Source organism: Podarcis erhardii (genome assembly GCF_964252035.2).
Source record: "Podarcis erhardii genome assembly, chromosome: 13".
NCBI lineage: Eukaryota > Metazoa > Chordata > Lepidosauria > Squamata > Lacertidae > Podarcis > Podarcis erhardii.
This window is the reverse complement of record NC_138502.1, coordinates 26492718-26516403: the sequence shown is the minus strand read 5'-3', so window position 1 is coordinate 26516403 and position 23686 is coordinate 26492718. Positions and strand designations below refer to the sequence as shown.

The following is a 23686-nucleotide window of genomic DNA, read 5'->3' as shown; positions in this document are numbered from 1 at the left end:
CACACACACAATGTATATGGGGGAGAAAGGGTTGTCCTAGCCGTCTCCCCAACAGGCTGGTTTTCTCTGGACAAAGATATTTGGGTAGATGGGTGGGTGTCTTGGGTGGTGGGCTACTCAAAGATCCAACCCATCCAGCGGCAACCAGCAGTGGAACAGTCCAGGGAGAGCTTTACCACTTGAGTCCAAGGACTGTATAAATCGTCCAGAGAATGGGGAGGGAGAGAGACTTGGGTTCAAGTGAGACACGACACGTACGGAAGACAGTGGAATCTTACCTCAGTAATAGTGACAGGACAGGTCACTATAATGACAGGACAGGACCACACTAGCTTAGGGGGGCACCGTGTGCAAGCCCCATAGCACGCACAGACACACAGTAGCTCTGTCCTCCAGCACCTCTCTTCTGCTCCCTGCCTTCCAGCATCTGCACCTCTGAGGCAGCCGTCTCACTCTGCCCAGCAGAAGGGCTGGCCCCGTGTGCCTCCAGGGGAACTTAGGGGGCTAGGTGTGGTCAGACTGGCTGGCCCTCCTCTTTTCCGTGGAGCAAAGGTGGGAAATGAATGCAATGAATGTAGAAATAAATGTTGTGCAGCAGAAGAGTCGTGCTTTGGTGGGGGCGTGAGCTAGCCTGAAGTGGCCAATCAGGTGCCACCGGGAGCTTTTCCAAAGGTCTTTTTCTACCCAGTCAAAGAGATGGAGAGCAGTTTTGATACTAATCAGGGACAGAAAGTACAGGCTGGGGGGGGGATCATGAGGCTTTTACCTGGAGCCAATTCACACGTTTCTTTTAAAGCCTTTTTTTAATGCTCAAGTTTAAAAGGCAGTGATAAGTATGTTTGGAGTGTTGCAGAGGGGAAACAAAAACCCATGCTCTGTACACCTGAAATAGGATTCTGCAAATCGTTTCTGCCACACCTCTAAATACCAGCTTCTGGGTCTTGCAAGCAGGGAGGTTGCTCATGTGCTGAGGTCCTGCTTGTGGTCTTCCCTTGGGCATTTGGTTGGCCCCTGTGAGAACAGAATGCTGGATTCGATGGGTCTTTGGCCTGACCCACCAGGGCTCCTCTTGAGTTCTTTACCAGTATTGGGGTCTAAAAGAGAACAGAGCTCTACTTCAGCCCTAGTGCATCATTCAATTACCATGAATGTGTGTTGAGGAGGCTGTTTCATGCCTGAGGCAAAATGTGTCCCAGCTTGTAATCCTGACCCCTTCCCCTCACACTGTGGATTCACATAGGCATGCACAAGCACACCCAGCCCCACATGTGGTTGGGGGGGGATGCTGCAGTTGGCTCAGTGGTGATGGTAAGAGAATAATTCTCCTCCTCTCCTCAGGCCAAGCTTGACTCCTGATCTTTTTGGCACCTGTGGTGGAAGAACGCAAATAACCCTTCCTGTCCCTGTTAATTAACATGGGAGACAGGAGGGTAGAGTACCACCAAGATGGTCTTCTGCACAGGCTCCTTTGCGGAGCATAGGCCTGTCCACAAACACAACATGCCAGTTGGGGACTGTGCAAGAGGGTTTCACAATTCAGTTTCTATGGTTCAGTCCGCACCTCACTGTGGGCCTGATCATATTCTGGTCCCTGTATGGAGCCCTCAATCTGGATTCCCACAGCTCTTTTACTCAGAACTCATGGAAGAGCTGCTCCCACCCTCCACCATGAAGACGGGGGCACCCTCCTCGTGCACATCTGACACCCTGGTTCTTACGCGACCAGTCGCTGCCTCAGATCTTCCTCCCATCAAAGACTGTGCATTCCAGAAGGCTCTTCTTTGCCTGTCCGTGTAGACAACAACACTCTCTTCTGTGCTGGCTCCTGGAGCAGGAGGTGACCATAAACATTACCCTATTGACCAGACTTCCTCAAACTCAGCCCTCCAGATGTTTTTGGCCTACAACTCCCATGATCCCTGTGCTCATTTCTTATCTGGTCTTGGGAGTGAAAGGAGGGAGGTGAAATGGAAGCAGCTGGCTGGCTCCTTACACCTGTGTGAGTATGTTTACATGTGTGTGTAAATACTGAACATGCATCTGCTCTGCTCCCTTTCAGAGATCTAATGTCTAGCCCAGGGGTCAGCAAACTTTTTCAGCAGGGGGCCGGTCCACTGTCCCTCAGACCTTGTGGGTGGCCGGACTATTTTTTTGGGGGGGGGAGAATGAATGAATTCCTATGCCCCACAAATAACCCAGAGATGCATTTTAAATAAAAGGACCCATTCTACTCATGTAAAACACGCTGATTCCTGGACCGTCCGTGGGCTGGATTTAAAAGGCGATTGGGCTGGATCTGGCAGCAGGCCTTAGTTTGCCTGCAGATGCCAAGGAAAGGGGGCTGAAACTGGAAGCATCCCCTGTGTCTCCACCAAAGGCAAAACAAAACAGGGATGAAATTTATGGACCATGTCTCTTCTCTTCCTAGGAACATATATTTATATATGGGACTATTCCTGTTAATTTGGGATCCTTGAAAGCAGCCTTGCCAGTGCCTTTTCAATTTGCTGCGCTAGCTTAATAATAATAATCAGGAACAATAACAAACTACAGATGCCCTTCCAGCTTCCCCTCCTTGTCTCAATCATTTTTTCCCTCTTCCTTTTTAAGACCTTTTGCTCACCAAGCCCAGCCTTGAGCAGGCAGCCTGCTGTGGATTCAGGTTGCAGTGCCTTCTAAGGGAGCTGTGGTGGGGAGAAAATAGGAAAGAGGGGAAAAAAATGATGGGCCAGAAGGCAAATGGGAGTGGAAAGAAAGCCATGATTAACCACCTCAAAGCTTCTGAGCACATGTGGAGAACTAGAAGAGATTTCTCTGGCTTGTCCCATCTCTCGAGCTCTCGGCTTGCCTGATCTTATAGTGTGTTTTTGAGCAAACATGGTTGGTTTTGTGTTGTATTTTCAAAGGCAATTTCTAGGCTGCCTTATTTTAAGGTGTGGCATTTTGTGTGTATGTGTGTGTTTTAAGTGACAGAGGAACAAGCAAACCCTTCTGCTCCTCCTTCATCTGATTTGATGTCAAAGTGTCTTTGGAAAGAAAAGGGACCCACATCAAGGATGTGTATATCACAGATCGTCCGGCACCTTTACGATGCGTAAGGAATATCTTTCTGCGGCCTTCACCACAGCCCCTTAAGCAATGCAAAGAATTGAACAGAACAGACACAGTGAGAGATGTTTCGGCTGATCTGTGTTTCCCCTGTCCCTCTTCAAGGTTGGAAGTAAATTTATAAATAAAAGGCTTTAAACTTCACAAGGAATTGGCCTTCGATTTCTCTGAAAGGAGAGGTGCTGGAGCTAGGGATTGTAGCAGAATCACTTCCTAGACTCTAAAAGCTTGCAGCCAGAATAATTCCCAGACTGGTTTGGCTGCTTAGTGACGGCAGATATAAACTCTGTTCATGCTCAGAGGTACTCTCCCCTATCATGAACATATGAAACTCCCATTTGCAGAGTCGAACACATTGGTGGTGTGTATTTTTAGCTCTCCTTTCTTCAACCTGAAGATGCCAAGCGTTGCACTTGAGACCATCTGCATTCAAGACAGATTCTGTTGATAAGCTCTAGTGAGCACTGGCTTAATTTAAGCCAAGGATGGAGAACCTTTAGATGTTGCCAGACTCCAGCTCTCTTCAGCCCTAGCCAATGTGACTGATGGTCCTGAAGGCTGATGGAAGTTGTGGCCCTCCAAATGTTGTTAGACTACAAGTTCCCCATCCCTGATTTTAGATCTGATAGCAGGGTCTGAAAAAGTATTAAAACCAGCATTGGGAAATTTAGATCCGTGTGTGTGTTTGCAAATTTAACAAAAAACATGGGATAGGGAGAAACAGAAAATGAAAAAATGAAGGCTCTTGTTATTTAGATCACTTAAGAGCAAGTGTAAATAGAGCATTTGGCTTGGAGTGGAGTCTGGGAAAGCTGTGTTCCAACCTCTGTTTGAATGCTGGAGAGGTCGAAGGTCATGTGCTGATCACTCAGTAGGTTAGTGAACCAAGGAGAAGGTAGTAGGGCAGGCATGGGTGCTGTGAATTCCCCACCTTTGCTCGTCTAGGTTGTGCCCGCTTTCACTCCCCCCTCGTCAGCATTGCATTGCATTTCTTCCATGCGTTGGACATTACAGGAAGGGTGGTTGGAAATTAAAAATGGTGGGCCAAGGGGAAAGCGCAGTTTCCACCAAATAAAAGGAGAGGCGCACCCAGCTTCTGCTTATTTTCCTCGTATTTGTATTTCTTTGGGCTTTACTGTATTGATGTGTTTCATCTCTCGCAGTTAGAAAGAGCGCTTTCTGCTCTGACTTTCCTTAGTTGCTGCGAGCGTTTCAGACCCAAAAAGGAGAATCTGGCTCCACCTTCTATTCCCTCTCCCTTTTCCCGCTAGCTCCCATCGATTCAGCACAGATAAGAGGAACTGAGCATGCCTTCCCTTGCAGAGCTACTGGCTCAGCTTCCTCCCTGTCTTTTCAGAGCAGGGAGGGCCTCTCACCATAATTACCCTGGCAGTGGTTTTGTCGAAGCCTGCATGGAGGGCTTTAAAGGTCAAAACCAGCACCTTGAATCTGGGAGCAAACTGGCAGCCAGCCTGGCTGGCGTATAAGATCAGTGTCATATGATCTGAATCTGGTTGACTAGTTCCGTTCAGAACCCTGGGAGCTGCACATCGAACCAATGGAAGTTTCTATGCTGTCTTCAAAGGCAGCCCTACAAACAACATAATGCAGTAATCTAGCCTGGAGGTGGCCAGGATATAAATGACCGGGTCAGGTTCTCAAAGAAAAGAAATACAGTGCAACTTGGATATAAGACAGAAATGGGGAAAAGCGCTCCTGGCTACTGCATGGCCATCTAGGAACATGGCCAGATTCAGCTGTGCTTCTATACTGCAATCCTTTTTATTTTTATTTTTTTAAATTTAAATACAGCACATAAAATGTGGCTGTTTTAAAAAAAAGTCAAAGAGAAAAGGTTAGAGTACATCATTATAGTAAGTGTTACCAGTTAATGCAGTCGTACCTTGGATCCCAAACGCCTGGGGATTCAACTTTGTTGGCATATTAATGAGAAACTACCCTAATCCACACTTCTTGGTCAATATGCAAAACCAAACCACAGCTCCCCTTTAAAATGCACACTACTTCTAAGGTTGCAATGAAGTTCCCCAACCCACCAATGTCTACAAAAATGCATTTACAGTCGTGCCTTGGAACCCAAACGCCTTGGTACTCAGGGTACTATTTCTGGGTAAGCAGAGTCTGTAACCTGAAGCGTCTGTAACCTGAAGCAGCTGTAACCCTAGGTACCACTGTATCTCAATGCTGCTCTCTAGACATGACTCTTTAGGGAGGAGTGGAACCAAGCCTATTCTACAAGCTGGTCCAAGAGGACATTATGGTCTATGATAACAAAAGCCATGAAGAGATTGCAAAGCAGGATCAGAGCCACCTTCCCCCATCCCACTCTTGATACGGGTCCTCCATCCTGGCGACCAAGCCTGATTCAGTCCCCAAACTGCGCCTGACGTTGAATGCCACCTGTCAGACAGCAGCAGCCCCAGTCCTAGTTGCTGCTGGGACTGACACTGACAGTAATGTCCAAGTCTCAGCAGCTGTAAGCAATTTCTTCCACAAAGTGAACCACCCAATTGATCACAGCAGGCCTTTTAGACACGTGAAATCAGAAATCACCAGCTGGTTCTGGATCACGGTCAATTACTTCAGGAGTCAACAAAATCCAGCCACGTTTTTTGTTGTGGCCGGCACAGTGCAAAAGTAGACACTTTCTATGCAATTTGTTTGCTACCATTTGCAAGCAAAAGGACTCCCCCTTGTAGGAGTCAGTGCCCTTCAAGAGAATGGGAAGGAATTTAACCTGGGCATTTGCAGCTACAGGGAGGATCTGGACGTGAAGTGAGAAACAGTAACCATTTGGCCAGTGCCATGAACACAGGAGCATCTAAAATTGCACCTGCTCCCTCCATGGTTGCTTGTTTAATTGTTTGTTTAGATGCTAAGCTTGCTTTTGTAGAGTGAGTTGGTTGTCAAACAGAATCCATTAGAAAGCTGGGCCCGTTAGCTGCAGGTTTCTGGTGTAGAAACTACAGTGGTACCTCGGGTTAAGAACTTAATTTGTTGTGGAGGTCCATGCTTAACCTGAAACTGTTCTTAACCTGAGGTACCACTTTAGCTAGTGGGGCCTCCTGCCGCCGCTACGCCGCCACCATGCGATTTCTGTTCTCATCCTGAAGCAAAGTTCTTAACCCGAGGTACTACAGTGGTGCTACAGGTTACATACGCTTCAGGTTAGACTCCGCTAACCCAGAAATAGTACCTCGGGTTAAAAACTTTGCTTCAGGATGAGAACAGAAATTGTGCAATGGCGGCACGGCGGCAGCAGGAGGCCCCATTAGCTAAAGTGGTGCTTCGGGTTAAAAAAGGTTTCAGGGTAAGAACGGACCTCCGGAACGAATTAAGTACTTAACCCGAGGTACCACTGTATTTCTGGGTTAGTGGAGTTTGTAACCTGTAGCATCTGTAACCTGAGGTACCACTGTATAGGAATTATAATTTTTAAAAGCTTAGCCCATGGGTAGGCAAACTAAGGCCTGGGGGCCGGATCTGGCCCAATCGTCTTCTAAATCTGGCCCGTGGACGGTCAGGGAATCAGCGTGTTTTTACATGAGTAGAATGTGTGCTTTTATTGAAAATGCATCTCTGGGTTATTTGTGGGGCATAGGAATTCATTCATCCCCCCCCCAAATATAGTCTGGCCCCCCACAAGGTCTGGGGGACAGTGGACCGGCCCCTTGCTGAAAAAGTTTGCTGAGCCCTGGCTTAGCCTCACCAAATGGGCTGGGCATGAGGGGCCCTGCACATTGAGTCACCTACCATGTTTGTGCATTGTTGCATCTGACAAAATAGTTGCCGGGAAATAAGTGCGTTTCCCTGGCAGGAATATGTTGAAATGCGACTCGGAGGGAAGTGAGGTTCCCCAGCATCAGCACCACACCCATGAAGAGAGCTGTGCCTTGAAGAGACATCTGGACACTCTCCTGCCGGACTTGTTATGCTGCAAATGCAGTAATCTAGAAAGGCTTGCAGTTTGGAGTTTGGGGGCCCATAGAAGATGATAGCAGGGGAGGCTATGGGTCAGTAACAGGCATGGCACACAAGATAGAGACCAAGGAGGGAAGAATAGATAGCCACTGTCCCAAAACACTTGAACCTTTATGCAACACCTTCCGAAAATGTTTCCAGTCATGTACCTCCCATCATGAGGTTGAGAAACTTGCCATTTTAGTAAAGGAAAGCTATTCTCAGCAATCTTAAGCAAGCAACAAAAAGGGAGAAGGCAAATAGGACTGAATATGAACCCAGGGTGGGGAAAGTGAGGGGCGAATTAGATGTTGCATGCAAATAAACATAACAAAACCCTAGGTGGTGGTTTGTTTTAATGAAAAGCAAGCTCACTAGGCAGCAATTTTGAGCAGAGTGCGTAAGGAAACTCTTTGTTGGCTGTTTTCCTCCTCAAGATCCTCCCCCACCCCCACCTACGACGGCTTTGCCCCTGCCGTTTGGGGCTGGCAGTTTTTGAACAGAAAGAGCTCACCATTCGGCTTCCACCACCACCGCCTTGCTAAAAATTGCAGTCCACCGAGGCTGCTTTCCTGCAAACCATTTGTGCGGTCCCACCTGGTGGTCCTTAAAAGTTTGATGCGAGTGAGCAAGGTGTGTCTTCCTCTTCCCCAGGGTCCTTTGGCCATATTTTCTTTTAGGAACTGGTTTGGGAATTCAGAGGTTTGGAATTTTGCATAGTCATATACGTCAGTCTTGCCATCTCTGTCCAAAGGGCCTTTTCAGACAGTGGGGAGGAGCTTGCGTTTGGAGCTACAGTTTTGCATACAGTGGATGGAAAGAATTCCGTCCTTGGCTAGAGAGGGTCTACAGTTAGGAAAGAATACAGATAGCGGGGGAAACTGGGGGGACTCTCAGGCAAGATGCACTCAGGGGCCTGCCCTCCACCCCTTGAGGGAGACTCTTAGTGTCAGAAAATTCTCCTGATATTTAGCTGGAATCTTTCTTGTAACTCGAAGCCATTGGATCGTGTCCTAGCCTCCAGAGCGAGAGAAAGCAAGGTTGCTCCATCCTCAACGTAACAGCCCTTGAGATATTGAAATATGGCTAGCATAAATCAAAGGATTGAGCCACCCATAAGGGGAGGGGGTGGAAGTACTGATGCAAAGTGTCTACTTCCCAAAGTGTGCAGCGGTTTGGAGTCATCGCCGTCCCCCCTCCCGCACGCGCACACACAGACACACACAACTCACCGGATTATCCCCAGATCAGGGACATTCAAATTCAGAGGGAGAAATGTGTGAGATTGCAGTTCTTTGCAGCGGATGATGCTAAATTAATCAAAACAGGACCAACTTTGGTTCCACGTGATACCCCGGTGCGGACAACAAGCCATCTGTAAGGATGAGATGTGTGAAGAAATGGTGGGGGGGGGAATGTTTTAGCCATGTCCTTGTTGAATTGGCAGGGGAAAGAGGCAGAACATTGAGGCAGAAGGCTGGCAGAGGAGCAGGGAAAAGATCCACCCTGAATGGGCATGGAATCCTGTGTGATTATTTGCGCATCCTAAACATTGCGCACTGGTAGGCAGTGGCAGGCACCGGGAAGCAGCAGGCTTTGGCAACTGTGGATGTCAGAGGAGAAGGGGGGGGGGGAGAGTAGTTGAAAACACCCCCAAAGATGTGAGTCTATGTTTGAGCTCTGTGTGGGAGACATAACTGGGTGATGGTGGGGAGGTGAGCACAGCAGGAAGTTAAACATTGTATATGGTTTCATAAATATGGGGGAGGAGGCTTTTTTTATATGTTTTGAAAGGGTGGGAGCTGAATCTCCCATGAGACTTTTATATGCCAAGCTGTTTTCACAGCAGCTGGGTTAAAAATAGCTCGTAGGGGCTGGAGCCATACGTCAAGAAATATTAGGTTTTTTAGCTGTGTCTTGGCAGGATCCTAGGATGGTTGCAGAGGGTGAATAAGGGAGAAATGGCAGTGCCTCCTGTTTAGGAAGCTGAAGCAGGAGCAGGGAAGCTGTTTTCTTGTCCTGGGCTTAGACATGCATAATACGGGCGCTGGGTGAAAGGCAGGAGTAAATTTGTGCCAGTCCTAGGGATGGTGTGGGAGAGGCCAGTTCGCCCATATTACTCTCCACCAATAGGCTGCAGTTCTGTGTAGCATGCAGCCTCTTCTGCCAGTTCCTAGGATAAAGTGCTTTCTTTTGGGGAAACAAAAATAAAAAACAAGTTTCTAGTCCTCATGGTGCTTCCAGTCTTGTTCCGTTACTCAAATTCCACCTTGTGCTTTTTCACTTACTTGTAGCTTTTCTCTGGCATCCATACATCTGGAGGAAAACCTTCAAGGCTGTGTGCTTTTAAAGCACGCAAGGACACCCCAGAGAATCACGTGAAGTGTAGTTTGTCAAGGATTCTGGGAATTGGAGCTCTGTGAGAGGCAGACTACAGTTTCCAGGGTTATTGGGGTGGGGAATGTATGGTGTGTACACAGCCAAACCTTTCTCTTGCTTCTGCCCAAGAGGCTACAGTTCCTCCTGTCTAAACAGCTGACGGACTTAGCAGCCGCTTCCAGACTGTAATGTTTGTGTCCAATAACAGGCACCAAGAATGGGGAATAGTTTTTTTAAGAAAGAGTTTTATTCAGAAAAACATCTTAACACCCTCTGCAAGAACTGAAACTAAGAGCCTAAGGAACTGCCCAGGTCAATTGACTCAGAGCAAGTTCTCAAATTTTCAAGTCCTTGACAGCAAAGGAGTGTCACTATAGCTCCACAATCACAGAGACTGCTGCCGTTTTTTGGAGGTGCGATGTAAATTTGCATCCTGGCAACTTCAGGTTGCACAGTTAGGCCTTGTGGGGTAAGGAAAGTGATGGGGAAACACACACACAATTTGTGGGAATATCATTTGCTGAATGCATTGTATAGCCTCCTGGTTGGAGCAGGTGGGAATCAAAACGAGTGCTCAATAAAGAGCAGACGTTGGAGAACTTCCCTGCAAGCAAATTGGGATGTATGCTGGAAAAAATGGGTTGTACAGAGGCGACCTTGATCTGCCTTCTCTGCGCGGGGAGAGGGCGTGTGATGTTTCTGAAGAGTGGGAGCTGATCGGTGTATCCTTTGCAGAGCTCTTTTCTTTGGAACAGAACACATGGGATTGAATCCAGGCTTTGAAGCTGGGCCTCTTTTCAGCTTTTCAGCTTTTCCACAGATTTTCCACAAAGTCGGAGCATGTCTCCAGCTGGTGCTTTGTTTTATAAATGAAAGGCACCGATGGCAGAAACATTAGCCTTAGTCTTATATGTGTGGGGGCTGGCACTCTGTTTCAGATGGACAGATCCGCAACATACATTTAAAACACACCCCAAAAGCACATTTAAAGTATGTTACTCCCCACCCCACCCCACACACAGAGAGAGAATTCTGCAAACCGCAGTTTCCCTGTCACAGAGTTAGTCTTCCCAGCATCCTTCACAGATTAGTTCCCAGGGTCCTTTGGGGGAAGACATGTGCATTAAATCTGTGGTATAGGTCTTCCCAGTGGGGAGAAAGAGAGGCTGTGGACATGTCTGGCGCTGCTGCCCCCTCCGTCGCTATCTGTGCATTCCAGGGCGCAGCCTTGGAAAGAGATTCAAGAGGTAACCTTTTCACAGCTTATTCAAGTTTCCAGTCCTTTATGCTGAAGCCTCTTTGCTTTTCCCCACCCTGTGGTTGCACATCCATGCAGTACGGTGCTTTCAATGAACATGGCTTCCCACAAAGAACAGACCTGTCATATTCATGGATTTATAGAAGCCTTCCCAGCTTCTGATTTCATCCAGGAATGTCCTGTTGCCCCCCCCCCCTTTCCATTGTGGCGAATAGCCATGGATAGACCTGGCTGCCTATATTTCTTGCAGCAGGGAGTTCCATAAGTTAACTGCATGCGCAAAGGAGCAGCATTCTTAAAGGTACAGTTGGACAGGGAGGTGTGGCAGAGCTCACCTTGCCTGCATATTTGCTGTGGCCTGAGGCTCCCTACATCGGGAGTGGAGAATTTTTCTTCTCTCACCTTAGGGGAGATCAGCTAAGGTGGGCAGAGCCATGGGCATAGCCAAGGTAGGGCAGGGAAGGGAAGCTGCCCCCCCCATCAATAAAAATACATAGCAAACTGAGGTTCTGCCCCCCCCCAACAAAAACCCTGACTATGCCCATGGGCGGAGCAGCCCCCAAAGTGGGTGACCTAGAAAGTGGGTGGAGTTCACACATTGCAGCAACTCTTAAGTGGTGATCTGGAGAGCAAGAGAGATCCCATAGCTTCTGGAAGGCTACATGCAATTCCTAAGGTTCCTAGATTTTTTTCAATGAATCTGGGGACACTTTTCAACTTCATTGGATTTTGTATGGGGACTGATGTGTAAATCCGGGGACTGTCCCTGGGAAATGGGGACGTCTGGTAACCTTAAATTAGACCATGGGCCACCAGTTGCCTGACACCAACCCTGTCCTCTCTCTTAACCTCCTCCTTTTCTGCCTAATATAGATTTGTAAGTCCTTCAGCAAGGAACAATTCCATTTCTCTGTGCTTTGTGCCAGTGGTGTAGCGTGCTCTGCTGGTGGCCGAAGTGGGGCGCAGAGGGTGAATGGAGTCCGCTGTGCCAGTCCAGACCTTGCCAGAGTGACCCTCCCCTCACCTAAGTCAAGCAGGGTCAGGGTCACATTTGGCTCGTAAGGCAGCATGAGGAGCCAAAAGTGCAGTGTCTCTACCCCCCCCCCAGGAAATATGCACCCAGTGCCATCACCCCAGCTACCCCCGCTATGCCCCTTGTTCTGTACAGCACATGGTGAAGGTTAAAAAGTACAAATAGCCGTGTCTCAGAGTCTGGCCCATCGGCAGGCTGGGCTTCTTTCAGCCCACGTGCTCATGGGGCAAGCACCAAGGTGCATTTCAGGCCCAGCAACCAGCTCCCAGCCGCCTTTTGCAGACGCCCTTGTCGCTCAGCCGGCAGGAGCTGCTGCTCCCTGGGACCATGTGAGGTGTTGCGGCTTCCATTAGCAGTGCCTGGCTTGGGAGCATGGCGGCGGTGTCTCTTTTTCTCTAGCGCTCTCGCTCTCGCTCCAATGGGCCCGGCTCATCAGCCATAAGTGGAGCTGAAAGCTTTTAAGCTCAGACTGCAGAGCCAGCTGGGTCCCCTGCTGATGCAGCAGAAAGGCTGCCCCAGTATGGTGAGCAGGCACTCTCTCCCCTTCTCTCTCACCTTGACCTCCCGCCACTCCTTCCCCAGTGCTTTATGCTTCTCTGTACTTTCATTGCTCTCCTGTTTTCGCATACTGGGCTTCAGGGCTCAGTCCCACTGCCTGCTTTGAAAGCCAAGCCAAGCAGCAATAAAAATAGAGTGCCTCTGAGGAGGTGCCGAGTGCCTCCTTCTCAAAGACATCCCAGAACCAGAGTTGCATGCAGGCTTTAAACCTGTGTTGGTTGTGTGCAATCCCTTTTGGGGGCTTGATCTTCCCAATCAAACTTCGTTTTTTAAGCAACTATGGTTTAAAAGGGATTTGTTGCACGCCCATCCCGCTTTTGCTGCTAGTTCAGGCTTGGGGCTGTGATTTCCTGGGATGTGATTTCTCAAACTCTTCTGGCTCTCTTAAACAACCACAACAACCACCACCACAACCACCACAACCCCCCCCCCCATTGTCTGCCTCCATATTTATTCAGTAGCAGTTATTCAGGATTGATACTCAGTGGTTCGAAAGTTACACTCTGCACATGCTTAAGGGCACCGTCATCGTTACCATTTTTCAACAGCAGCATCTTGATATGGGCCATGACAGAATATGCTGTGCTCCAAGCCGGGTGCCAAGTCACACCAAACCCTCCTGCGTTCAGGTCCTACATCTGCAAAAGGCTTCGGATTGTTTCAAAGAATCAGTTGTGGTTTAGCTGCCACTTGGTTCATGCTGCCCCCGTGCCCCTGACTGTAATAAGTGATTGTTATTGTTCAGTTGCATACTGAAGCAAGGCACCGTCTCCCTGCCCTGCTTGTTTGAATGTCTGTGTGTTTTGCAGGATTCTGGTAAAAATCGGAAGTTAAGAGACCCTGCAGGCTTGCTGTGACTCTTCAGACCTCCCATAGCATGTAGCTACTGGCAAGCCATAACGATTTTGCAGCCTCAACGGCCCATTCATAAAACAGGAATAAAAATCAATCCCGTGTATATGTTTCAATTCCGTGGGAGATCAAAACAGGTGCAGAATTCGGTACCGGGTGCAAAATCCAACCTTATTATTAAATAGCCCTTACGATTGTGAAAATGCACTTTGAAGTGTCTTGGCAATACCAGTTGAAATCTCCAAAGCCAGAGAAGTGGGTACATCATGGGCAGGTCTCGCCGTCACTAGCAAAAGCAGAGTGAGCACTGCAGAATGATACATTTAAAAGAATCAAACAAATATAGAACAGGTAACCGAATCCAAGCCAATGTTTCATATTTCTCTAGTGCAACGCACGCACACGCAGCCCTGATAATAGTGACACCCTGTTTTCACAGGGTTCCTTCTCACGCAGATTTTTTAAGTGCTTTGCACATTTCCATTGCTATATAAACAGTTTTGGGGGCTTCTCTTGTTTTTAAAGGAGTGAAACTGGAGAAGATGTTATGTGCGCTTGGATGGTGACCAGTTTATGTGGCAAATGGATTTTTCCCCCTCTGGAACAGAAGCTGGAAAAGGAGCCTGGAGCAGCTAAGCAGTTATCTGGTATATAAATGCAGCAGCGCTCTGCGCTCTTTCTCCCCCCCTCCCCCCCCCATGCTGGGTCTGTCTCCAGGGCCAGCCTAACCCATTAAGCAGTGTAGGCACTTGCCTGGGGCTACATCATTCCAGAAGGCTGCAGGCAAACCTGCTGGGGGGGGGGCTTTCTTCTCACCCTCGGGCCCCTTAGGATAACATGAAGTGTGGAGGTAATTCTGCTCCCTCCCCCATCGACGCAACTCCTTTCCCACCATTCCAAAACGGAGCAAAAGTCCCTAGGTTTTGTGCCCATGGCAGGAAAGTGTTTAGTTTAGCTGCTGGTAGTGGTGGCGGCGGAAGCAGCAGCAGCGGCAACAACATTCAGCCAAAGTTCCCTGCGAGATTCCAACCTGCCTTTGCACTCCAGCCTTGCGCTGCGAACCGCTTTCTGGGCTGCGTGCAGCTGTCTCCCATCTGCCAGACCTCTGCATGGCCCTGAGCCGCAGAGGAGGGCAGCAGGTGCTGGGGAGCGCCACCTCTTCTGCCCCACCAGGCGTCTTGGCTTCTAGGGCGTAATGAAGCACCTTGCAGCTGGGGCAGCCTCCCTCCCTCTCGGAACTTGCTTTCCCTTTCGCAGCTCTGTTCACTCAGCTGGTTCCCGACCCTAAAAATACTCCTGCTAAGCTGCCATCTAATTGCCAGCCTTCCTTAATGCTTCTTTTCCTGCGTTGTCGGCAGCTAATCAGCTAACTTTTCCTTCCTGGCACAACTATTGCCACTCTGTTTTATTCCTCCCTCCCTCCCCTCCTTTTAGATGCAAGGCATATGCCATTAGATTGGCAATAAATCAGCAGCACCAGCAGCTGCATGGATCACTGGGGAGGAATCTGGACTTGGGTCTGAGTTCAAATCCTGCCTCTGCCATGGGTTTCTTGCACAGCCAGGGGCACACTCTTCCATCTTGGGCTCCTTCCCCAGTCTGTAAAATTATTATTATTATTATTATTATTATTATTATTATTATTTATTAATTACATTCATATACTGCCCTTCTACCAAAGATCTCAGAGTGGTTCACAAGATGAAAACACTGGATAAAAGGACAAAATAAATGGTTTAAAATGAGCATAACAGTAGTGACCCTGCCACAGAGGGACAGCTTACATAATATCAATGAAGACTGTAAACTGCTTAATGGTGCTAAGCAGTTACATAGGAATATACTGAGTCAGACCACTAGCACATCAACCTTAGTGTTGTCTGCACTGGTCGGCAGCTCTAGTCTTTTCTAGAGACGCCAGGGAGTGAACCTGGGACCCTTCTGCATGCAAAACAAGATGCTCTACCCTGAGCGATGGCCCTTTCCCAAACCACGGAAGTGTGGGTTGAAGCTAATAGCTTTGATTCTGGGTTCAGCACTATTAATACCTACGCACTGAAAAACGAGCGCTGGGCTTCCGGATTGGGCATGCCCTTTGCTCAACATGAGGTGGCAATATAACCAAAACAAAATAAAAAAATTCCTTCCAGTAGCACCTTAAAGACCAACTGAGTTAGTTCTAGGTATGAGCTTTCGTGTGCATGCACACTTCTTCAGATACACTGAAACAGAAGTCACCGGACCTTTCTATATAGTGGGAAGGTGGGGAGGGCTATTACTCAGAAGGGTGGTGGGAATGGGTGATTGGCAGATAGCTGTGATGAGCCTGTTGACGACTCTTAACGACTGCAATAGGTCTAACAGGAAAAAGCAAGGGGTGAGAAGGTGAAAAATGGCTTTGTCATGTATAATGAGATAAGAATCCAATGTCTTTGTTCAAACCAGGTCTCTCCATAGTTTTAAGTTTGGTGATAAGTTGCAATTCAGCAGCTTCTCTTTCCAGTCTATTTCTGAAATTCCTTTGTAATAGAACAGCTACTTTGAGATCTTGTATAGAATGTCCTGGGAGATTGAAGTGTTCTCCTACTGGTTTTTCTGTCTTGTGGTTCCTGATGTCGGATTTATGTCCGTTTATTCTTTGGCGTAAGGTCTGGCCTGTTTGTCCAATATAGAGAGCTGAAGGACACTGTTGGCATTTTATGGCATACACAATGTTAGACGATGAGCAATTAAATAGTCCCGAGATGGTATGTGTGATGTTGTTGGGGCCAGTAATGGTGTTGTCCGGGTGTATGTGGCAGCAAAGTTGGCATCTGGGTTTATTGCAGGCTCTGGTGCCAGTGTCCGTGTTAAGTCTGGTTATAGTATTATTGTGGGTTAGGAGTTGTTTAAGATTGGGGGGCTGTCTGGAGGCAATGAAAGGTCTTCCTCCCAGAGCTTGAGAAAGAGAACTGTCATTGTCCAGGAGAGGTTGTAGATCTCTGATGATGCGTTGTACTGTTTTAACTTAGGAGCTGTATGTGATGACTAGAGGTGTTCTGTTATTTTCTTTTTTGGGTCTGTCTTGCAGCAAGTTCTCTCTGGGTATTATGTTTGGGATGGTAGCTAGAGGCATGTAGATATGTTTGTCGGTCAGTTGGTTTACGGTATAAGGTGGTGTCTATGCGCCCATCCTGTATTTTTATAGTAGTGTCCAAAAAATGTATTTCTTGCATAGATTGATTCATTGTTAGGTTGATGGTGGGGTGAAAATCATTGAATTTCTGGTGGAAGGTGTCCAGGGTCTGTTGACCATGTGTCCAGATGATAAAAATATCATCAATGTATCGCAAGTACAAGAGAGGTTTGAGTGGGTAGGAGTTTAGGAAACGTTGTTCTAAATCCGCCATGAAGATGTTGGCATACTGTGGGGCCATGCGGGTGCCCATTGCTGTGCCGCTGATCTGAAGGAACAGGTCATCATCGAATTTGAAGTTGTTGTGGGTAAGGACAAATTGGCAGAGTTTGGTAGCAAAGTCCGCTGTGGTTTTATCTGAAATGGTATTCCTTATAGCTTGTAAACCATCGTTGTGTGGGATGTTGGTATACAGAGATTCCACATCCATAGTAGCTAGTATAGTATTGTTGGGAAGATTATTTAAAGATTGTATTTTCCTCAGAAAATCTGTGGTGTCACGTACATAGCTGGGAGCACTGATGGCATATGGTTTCAGAACAGAGTCCATATAACCGGAGACACCCACTGTAATAGTGCCAATACCTGAAATGATGGGGCGTCCTGGATTTCCACAACAACTTCAAATTCGGTGATGACCTGTTCCTTCAGATCAGCGGCACAGCAATGGGCACCCGCATGGCCCCACAGTATGCCAACATCTTCATGGCGGATTTAGAACAACGTTTCCTAAACTCCTACCCACTCAAACCTCTCTTGTACCTGCGATACATTGATGATATTTTTATCATCTGGACACATGGTCAACAGACCCTGGACACCTTCCACCAGAAATTCAATGATTTTCACCCCACCATCAACCTAACAATGAATCAATCTATGCAAGAAATACATTTTTTGGACACTACTATAAAAATACAGGATGGGCGCATAGACACCACCTTATACCGTAAACCAACTGACCGACAAACATATCTACATGCCTCTAGCTACCATCCCAAACATACCAAACAGTCCATTGTATATAGCCAGGCACTACGTTACAGCCGCATCTGCTCCAATTCTACAGACAGAGACTCTCACCTAAGAGATCTACAGCAAACCTTTTTAGAACTAAAATACCCAGCAGATGAAGTTAGACAACAGATCAACAGAGCCAGACTGATACCCAGAGAGAACTTGCTGCAAGACAGACCCAAAAAAGAAAATAACAGAACACCTCTAGTCATCACATACAGCTCCCAAGTTAAAACAGTACAACGCATCATCAGAGATCTACAACCTCTCCTGGACAATGACAGTTCTCTTTCTCAAGCTCTGGGAGGAAGACCTTTCATTGCCTCCAGACAGCCCCCCAATCTTAAACAACTCCTACCCCACAATAATACTATAACCAGACTTAACACGGACACTGGCACCAGAGCCTGCAATAAACCCAGATGCCAACTTTGCTGCCACATACACCCGGACAACACCATTACTGGCCCCAACAACATCACACATACCATCTCGGGACTATTTAATTGCTCATCGTCTAACATTGTGTATGCCATAAAATGCCAACAGTGTCCTTCAGCTCTCTATATTGGACAAACAGGCCAGACCTTACGCCAAAGAATAAACGGACATAAATCCGACATCAGGAACCACAAGACAGAAAAACCAGTAGGAGAACACTTCAATCTCCCAGGACATTCTATACAAGATCTCAAAGTAGCTGTTCTATTACAAAGGAATTTCAGAAATAGACTGGAAAGAGAAGCTGCTGAATTGCAACTTATCACCAAACTTAAAACTATGGAGAGACCTGGTTTGAACAAAGACATTGGATTCTTATCTCATTATACATGACAAAGCCATTTTTCACCTTCTCACCCCTTGCTTTTTCCTGTTAGACCTATTGCAGTCGTTAAGAGTCGTCAACAGGCTCATCACAGCTATCTGCCAATCACCCATTCCCACCACCCTTCTGAGTAATAGCCCTCCCCACCTTCCCACTATATAGAAAGGTCCGGTGACTTCTGTTTCAGTGTATCTGAAGAAGTGTGCATGCACACGAAAGCTCATACCTAGAACTAACTCAGTTGGTCTTTAAGGTGCTACTGGAAGGAATTTTTTTATTTTGTTTTGACCATGGCAGACCAACACGGCTACCTATCTGTAACTGTCAATATAACCAAGATACCCTCTGTTACCTTTATGCCAGCCCTGGACTCCAGCACAGCCATTAGCCAGCTGTTGTGTAACAGACTTAGCTGAGTCAACTTGCTGGCTGATCTGCCATTACTGGTTGGGAATAGATGATGAGAAAAAGCAGAGCGCATGGAGTGCGCCAGAGCCCAGACATTGCAGCATCTGTGTCGGAACTCCTGCCCACAGCAATAAGCAATGGGCTGTTGCTGCGATGAGCTGGCCTGTTCCTCCAGGCCCACAAACTGCCCTGAGTGTGCTTAATTGTTGTCTCTTGTCTGTGTCTTCCTTGCTTTATTATTGCCATGCCGAGGCAGGCAGGAAAAGCATACAAAATCCTCCTTGCAGCAAGTTAACAGCCTTCGCCTTTCCATGGTAGAGTCTTCCTTGCAGGAAGAAAAGCGGCGTAGGGAGAAGGATGGCTTTTAGGAGAGAGATGGCCTGCAGGGTTAAGTATCCCCCTCCTTCCTTGCCTTTGACTCCCCCTGCCCCTTCCTCCCAGCAATCTAATTTGGAGACGTTCATAACGGGATATTTTTTGTAAATCCAGGACACGTGTCTCCTGGTTCTCATCTCGTTTGAACAGGGTTAAACTGCCACATGTGTTGATGAAACAAACCCCTGTGTTGCAAAGAGAAGGTCAGCAATGTCTAGGCAACACAATGACCATGTACGTATGCAATAGACAATCTTTTATAGAATTCCTTCAAACCATAACAAGTCCAAAATGAAATCTTTAGTCTCAAAGTCTCTGAAAATCTTTAAATGAAGCAAGGTACCAGACTTTGTACGATGAAAGACAAGCTGTGAAGCTTTGTGTATTCAGCAAATATGATGTCCAACACTGAACAGTGATTCCAGATATTGACTACTGTTTCGTAGAATTATTCGTCAGCGTGGTGGGAAGATGTAGAATTGCTGCATTAAACCCATCTTATTTTGAATGAATGTATGTGAATGAAAAGATCAAATGACTACAATAATACATGAGCACTGTTCCACAGCATTTGATATTTTCATTCACATACATTTTATTCATGTTGGCACCTTTGTCACAATATAAGTCAAGGCATCCACAGTTCAAATGTCAGCCCAGCTATAAACCCACCGAGCGGCACTGAACAGTTGCCTCTGAGCCTCAGTTTTGGGAAATACGATGGGTGTTTGCTGGCAATTTTTCTTAGGCATATCGTAAAGACTACAGAGCTAGGACCACCTATTTCTATATGAACCTACCTGGACCCTGAGATCATCTTCTGAGGCCCTTCTTAGTGTGCCTTCTCCTCGAGAGGTCCAGAGGGTGGCAACATGTGAACAGGGCCTTTTCTGCAGTGGCTCCCCGTCTGGAATGCTCTCCCCAGAGAGGTTCGCCTGCTGCCTTCATTTTACACCTTTAGGCACCAGGCAAAAACTTTCCTTTTTAACCAGGCCTTTGGTTGATCCAATTTACATCCTATGCCCTTTTAAAATGTGTTGGGGGGACTATTGGGTTGTTTTTGTTTTTATTAGGTATTTTGCCCCTTCCCACTTGAATTTCCTTCCCTCTGCCATATATGAAGCCTCATACATCTGCTGGCTTCAGACACCTTTTTCGTATGTGCTTTCCCTGACCTGCAAGATGAGAGACTCCCCTGTTATTACTGAAAGTTTGTTTTTGTAATACTTTTTTTTTTTTGTATCTGTTTCCATGGTGCTTTTGTCTTGTATTGGTACACACTGCTTAGAGAGCTTTTTGAGTATTAAGCAGGTTAGAAACGGCTTTTAAATCAATCTAAAAAACGAATATATTATGCATTTTGAGCACTTCTTTTAGTTGTTTCCCAACATGGTTGTTTGTTCTCAAGGCTTGGGAGGTCCAGTAACGGCCCAGAGAAACCTCGGCAAACTTTCTACTTGTGTGAAAAGTCCCCCTCCCCGCAAAATGTAGCTTTTCTTATTTTTTCCTCTTTTCCCCACCCTCTCTCCCACCTGCCCTTTAGCTGCAGCGTTTCAAGCGCTCCCTCTCTCTCAAAACCATTCTGCGGAGCAAGAGCGTCGAGAACTTCTTCCTGCGCTCCAACAGCGAGTTCAAGCTCCCCTCCGACGTGCTCCTCAGCCCCCCAGATGCCCTGCCGCCCCCGTCTCCACCGCCGGCCCTCACGGAGGCAGAGCACTCTCCCAGAGCGACCCCCAGGGCTCTGGCCCCCCTCAAGCCCATTAAGACGCACAGCTTCCAAGAGTACATCTTCAAGAAGCACAACCCTTGCGAAATCTGCCACCAGCTTATCGTAGGTACGTAGTTTGAAGGCCTCTTGCTCTCGGGTCCTGACTCACGCTTTGCAGTTCTGGCTAATACATGTGCGTCTACACACACACACACACACACACACACACACACACAGAGGTACCCTCGACTCTTGTCATCTATCTCTTCTGCCCTTTACCACCGGCATCCGTGGCTGTCTTCAAATGTTGCATTATGGCTAGATGTGGAGATGACCTTTTCGGCCCTAGCTTTTGCATCCTTAATAAGCATTAGTTATTTGACGCTAGAAGATGCTGGCGCAAATGAGCCTCGGTGGCTGCCAGGCGCTAACGTAACTTATCTGTTTGTGAGCAGAGGCAGGAGGGAAAGAGCTTCGCAGCTGGGATGCAGCCAGCGAAGGAGACATCCCAGATTCTGCAGCTGGCTGGCAAGAAGCTGCTAGAGGGGGAATTGGGGCAGGAGGGGCTCGGTGGTGGCCATGCCGTTTGCTTTCTGCATATTACATAGGTGCCTGCTGCCTCCTGCCAGTTCCTCGACATCCCTGTTCGTAAATGAGCAAGTATTTCAAAAACGCCTCCAGTTCTCACAAAGAAATTGACCTGGTTAACATTGAAGCATCTTATTGCAGGAGGAAGTGAAGTGTGGGAAACAGCTGCATCTCTCTGTACAATAGGTGGTGCTCTCTATCAGGCAGTGTTAGAACGAGGATAGAAAAGCTGTTCGCCTCATGGCTCCTGGGTTATGGGTGCAAAAATAGAAAGTCTAGTTGCCATTGAGTCCTTTTTTACAAGGCTGACTTGGGCTGCGGCCGGGGAAGCGGCACTTTGCTGTGCAGCAGCGATCCTACTTTGGAGTCACGAGGAAACACATTTCTCCTCCTGTGCCTTCAGCACCAGCAGCGGCAGTTTTTTTCTTGAGTCTCAGTTGCTGTACATGGCAGCCAGACTTCTCAAAGTGCTCACATTCTGACAATCCCCAGTCGCAAAATGCTCCTGGCGCCTGGCTAATTGGGATCCTAGGAAGCCGCATTATACCGCCCCAGACCATTGGCCCATCTAAGCCCAGTTGTTTTGGCGACAGCTGACAGCAGCTCTCCAGGGTTTCTTCCAGGCCTGCCTGGGATTGAACTTGGGATCTTCTGCCTGCAGAACATGTGCTGCACCACTGAGCTATGCCCCTTCCTCCCTTTGTCTCCTTTCATGTGGAAATGTTCTCTCCCCAGTTCATATTACACACACACACACACACACACACACACACACACACACACTTTCACAGGACCTTGTGAACATAAGAAGATCCCTGTTGGATCAGACCAAAGGACCATCTAGTCTAGCATCCCACAGAGACCAACCAGCTGCTTCTGGGAAACCCATGAGCAGAGCATGAGCACAAAATCCCTCTCCCACTGTTCTCCGCCAGCAAGTCGCATTCAGAGACATGGTGCCTCTGATCCTGAAGGTACAATATATAGCCATTGTGAGTCATGAGGACTCATATCTGCTGAGAGCCACAGAATTGTACAAGGGACCCAGAGGGTCAACTAGCCCAAGCCCCTTACCCTCCATAAGGATCCAAAATGAAGTAAAGGACATGAGGCAGAAGTTGGTAATGCAGGTGAGCTGTGCACAAGCAAGCTGCCAGCTAGCTCTGCGGAAGCTCCTTTTATTGGCACAATATGCAAAACCAGATACATTTGGACTGTGACCTTTACACATCTTCCAATCCCGAGATCGTGGGGTGGGACAAGGTTATTTTGGCACCTGTTTCCACCACGTCATTTTCCCCTTGCACAATGTATGACGAAGCAGACAAAGGTCACAGACAAGGCACGGCAGACCACTAAGAGAGCAAAGGGTTAGATAGAGGGCAAGATGTTCAGACAGCTGTGGCTTTATCTGGGGGGGGGGGGAGTGTGCTCCGCACCCCGAGGTCACGCATGCACACAGCTGAGGCTGCCCGCGGGCTGCCCAGCGATCATTCCTACACCAAAATATCTCTGTGTGTTTGTTTTGCCTCACAGGGAACTCCAAGCAAGGCCTCCGATGCAAGACGTGCAAAGCCAGCGTTCATTTGTGGTGTTCAGAAGAGGTTTCCCACCAGCAGTGTCCCGGCAAGACGGTAAGAATCATAGAATTGTAGAGTTGGAAGGGACCCTGTGGATCACCTAGGCCACCCCCCCCCCCAATGCAGGATTGTGCAGCTGTCCCATACAGAGATCGAACCTGCACCATCTTCTAACCAACTGAGCTATCCACACAGCAGCTGCAGATTTGCTGTCAACTTAGAGCCTGCTCCCATTTCTCAACTTCTCGTAGCTCTCATGCACACTGAGGAGTTCACAGCAGAGAATAGCCTGCTTGGGCGAGTAGCCCCATTTTGGACAGCTCATGTGCAGAGTTCTGTATGGCCCTTCATCTAGCCTTGCACTCTGTCTGTCTGAGCTGCTGGATGCTGGAAAAGTCTCATGGTTTGCAGGCTACTAATAGCCAATAGGGCAAAATGGTTCACTATCTGCCTTGCCTAACCCCCTCCACTCATGGAAGGCAGAATGTGCCCACAGTCTGGTATAGTCACAGAATCCGCTCACATTCTTCCCACTTCTGCTCCTCAGCAGGCAACCTCTTTCCGACGCAATCTCAGCTCCCCGATGCTGGTGCATGAGCCGCAGCCCCCGCCAGCAGCCCCCAAGGAGTCTCCCCCTACAGGTAGGAGTGGACTGGTCCACAGAGGGCTGGTGGGAAATGGACTTGTAGAACAAAACAAAAGACTGACAGAAGCTCAGCCTTTGGGGAAAGACAGACTTTTGGATTTGAGGCTTCCTAGATACACAACAGTAGGAAGAAGTTATGCTTCTGTTATTAGGTAGCTTCCAGAGGTGGGGACCGGGAAGGGAAGTCATTTGAC

At 47.8% G+C, this 23686-nt stretch overlaps 1 protein-coding gene across 2 annotated transcripts in view; it reads left to right on the top strand.

Annotated features, from left to right (window-relative positions):
* Positions 1–23686, top strand: part of STAC2 (SH3 and cysteine rich domain 2) — a 40932-nt gene that overhangs the window by 3882 nt on the left and 13364 nt on the right. The window contains exons 2-4 of one of the 2 annotated variants that reach the window (XM_081837045.1): positions 20514–20805; positions 22803–22900; positions 23397–23487. In XM_081837045.1, coding sequence (XP_081693171.1) covers positions 20514–20805; positions 22803–22900; positions 23397–23487 — 481 coding nt within the window. Of the gene's footprint in view, positions 1–20513; positions 20806–22802; positions 22901–23393; positions 23488–23686 lie in introns of both variants that reach the window. The other variant, XM_081837044.1, reaches the window with a different exon arrangement.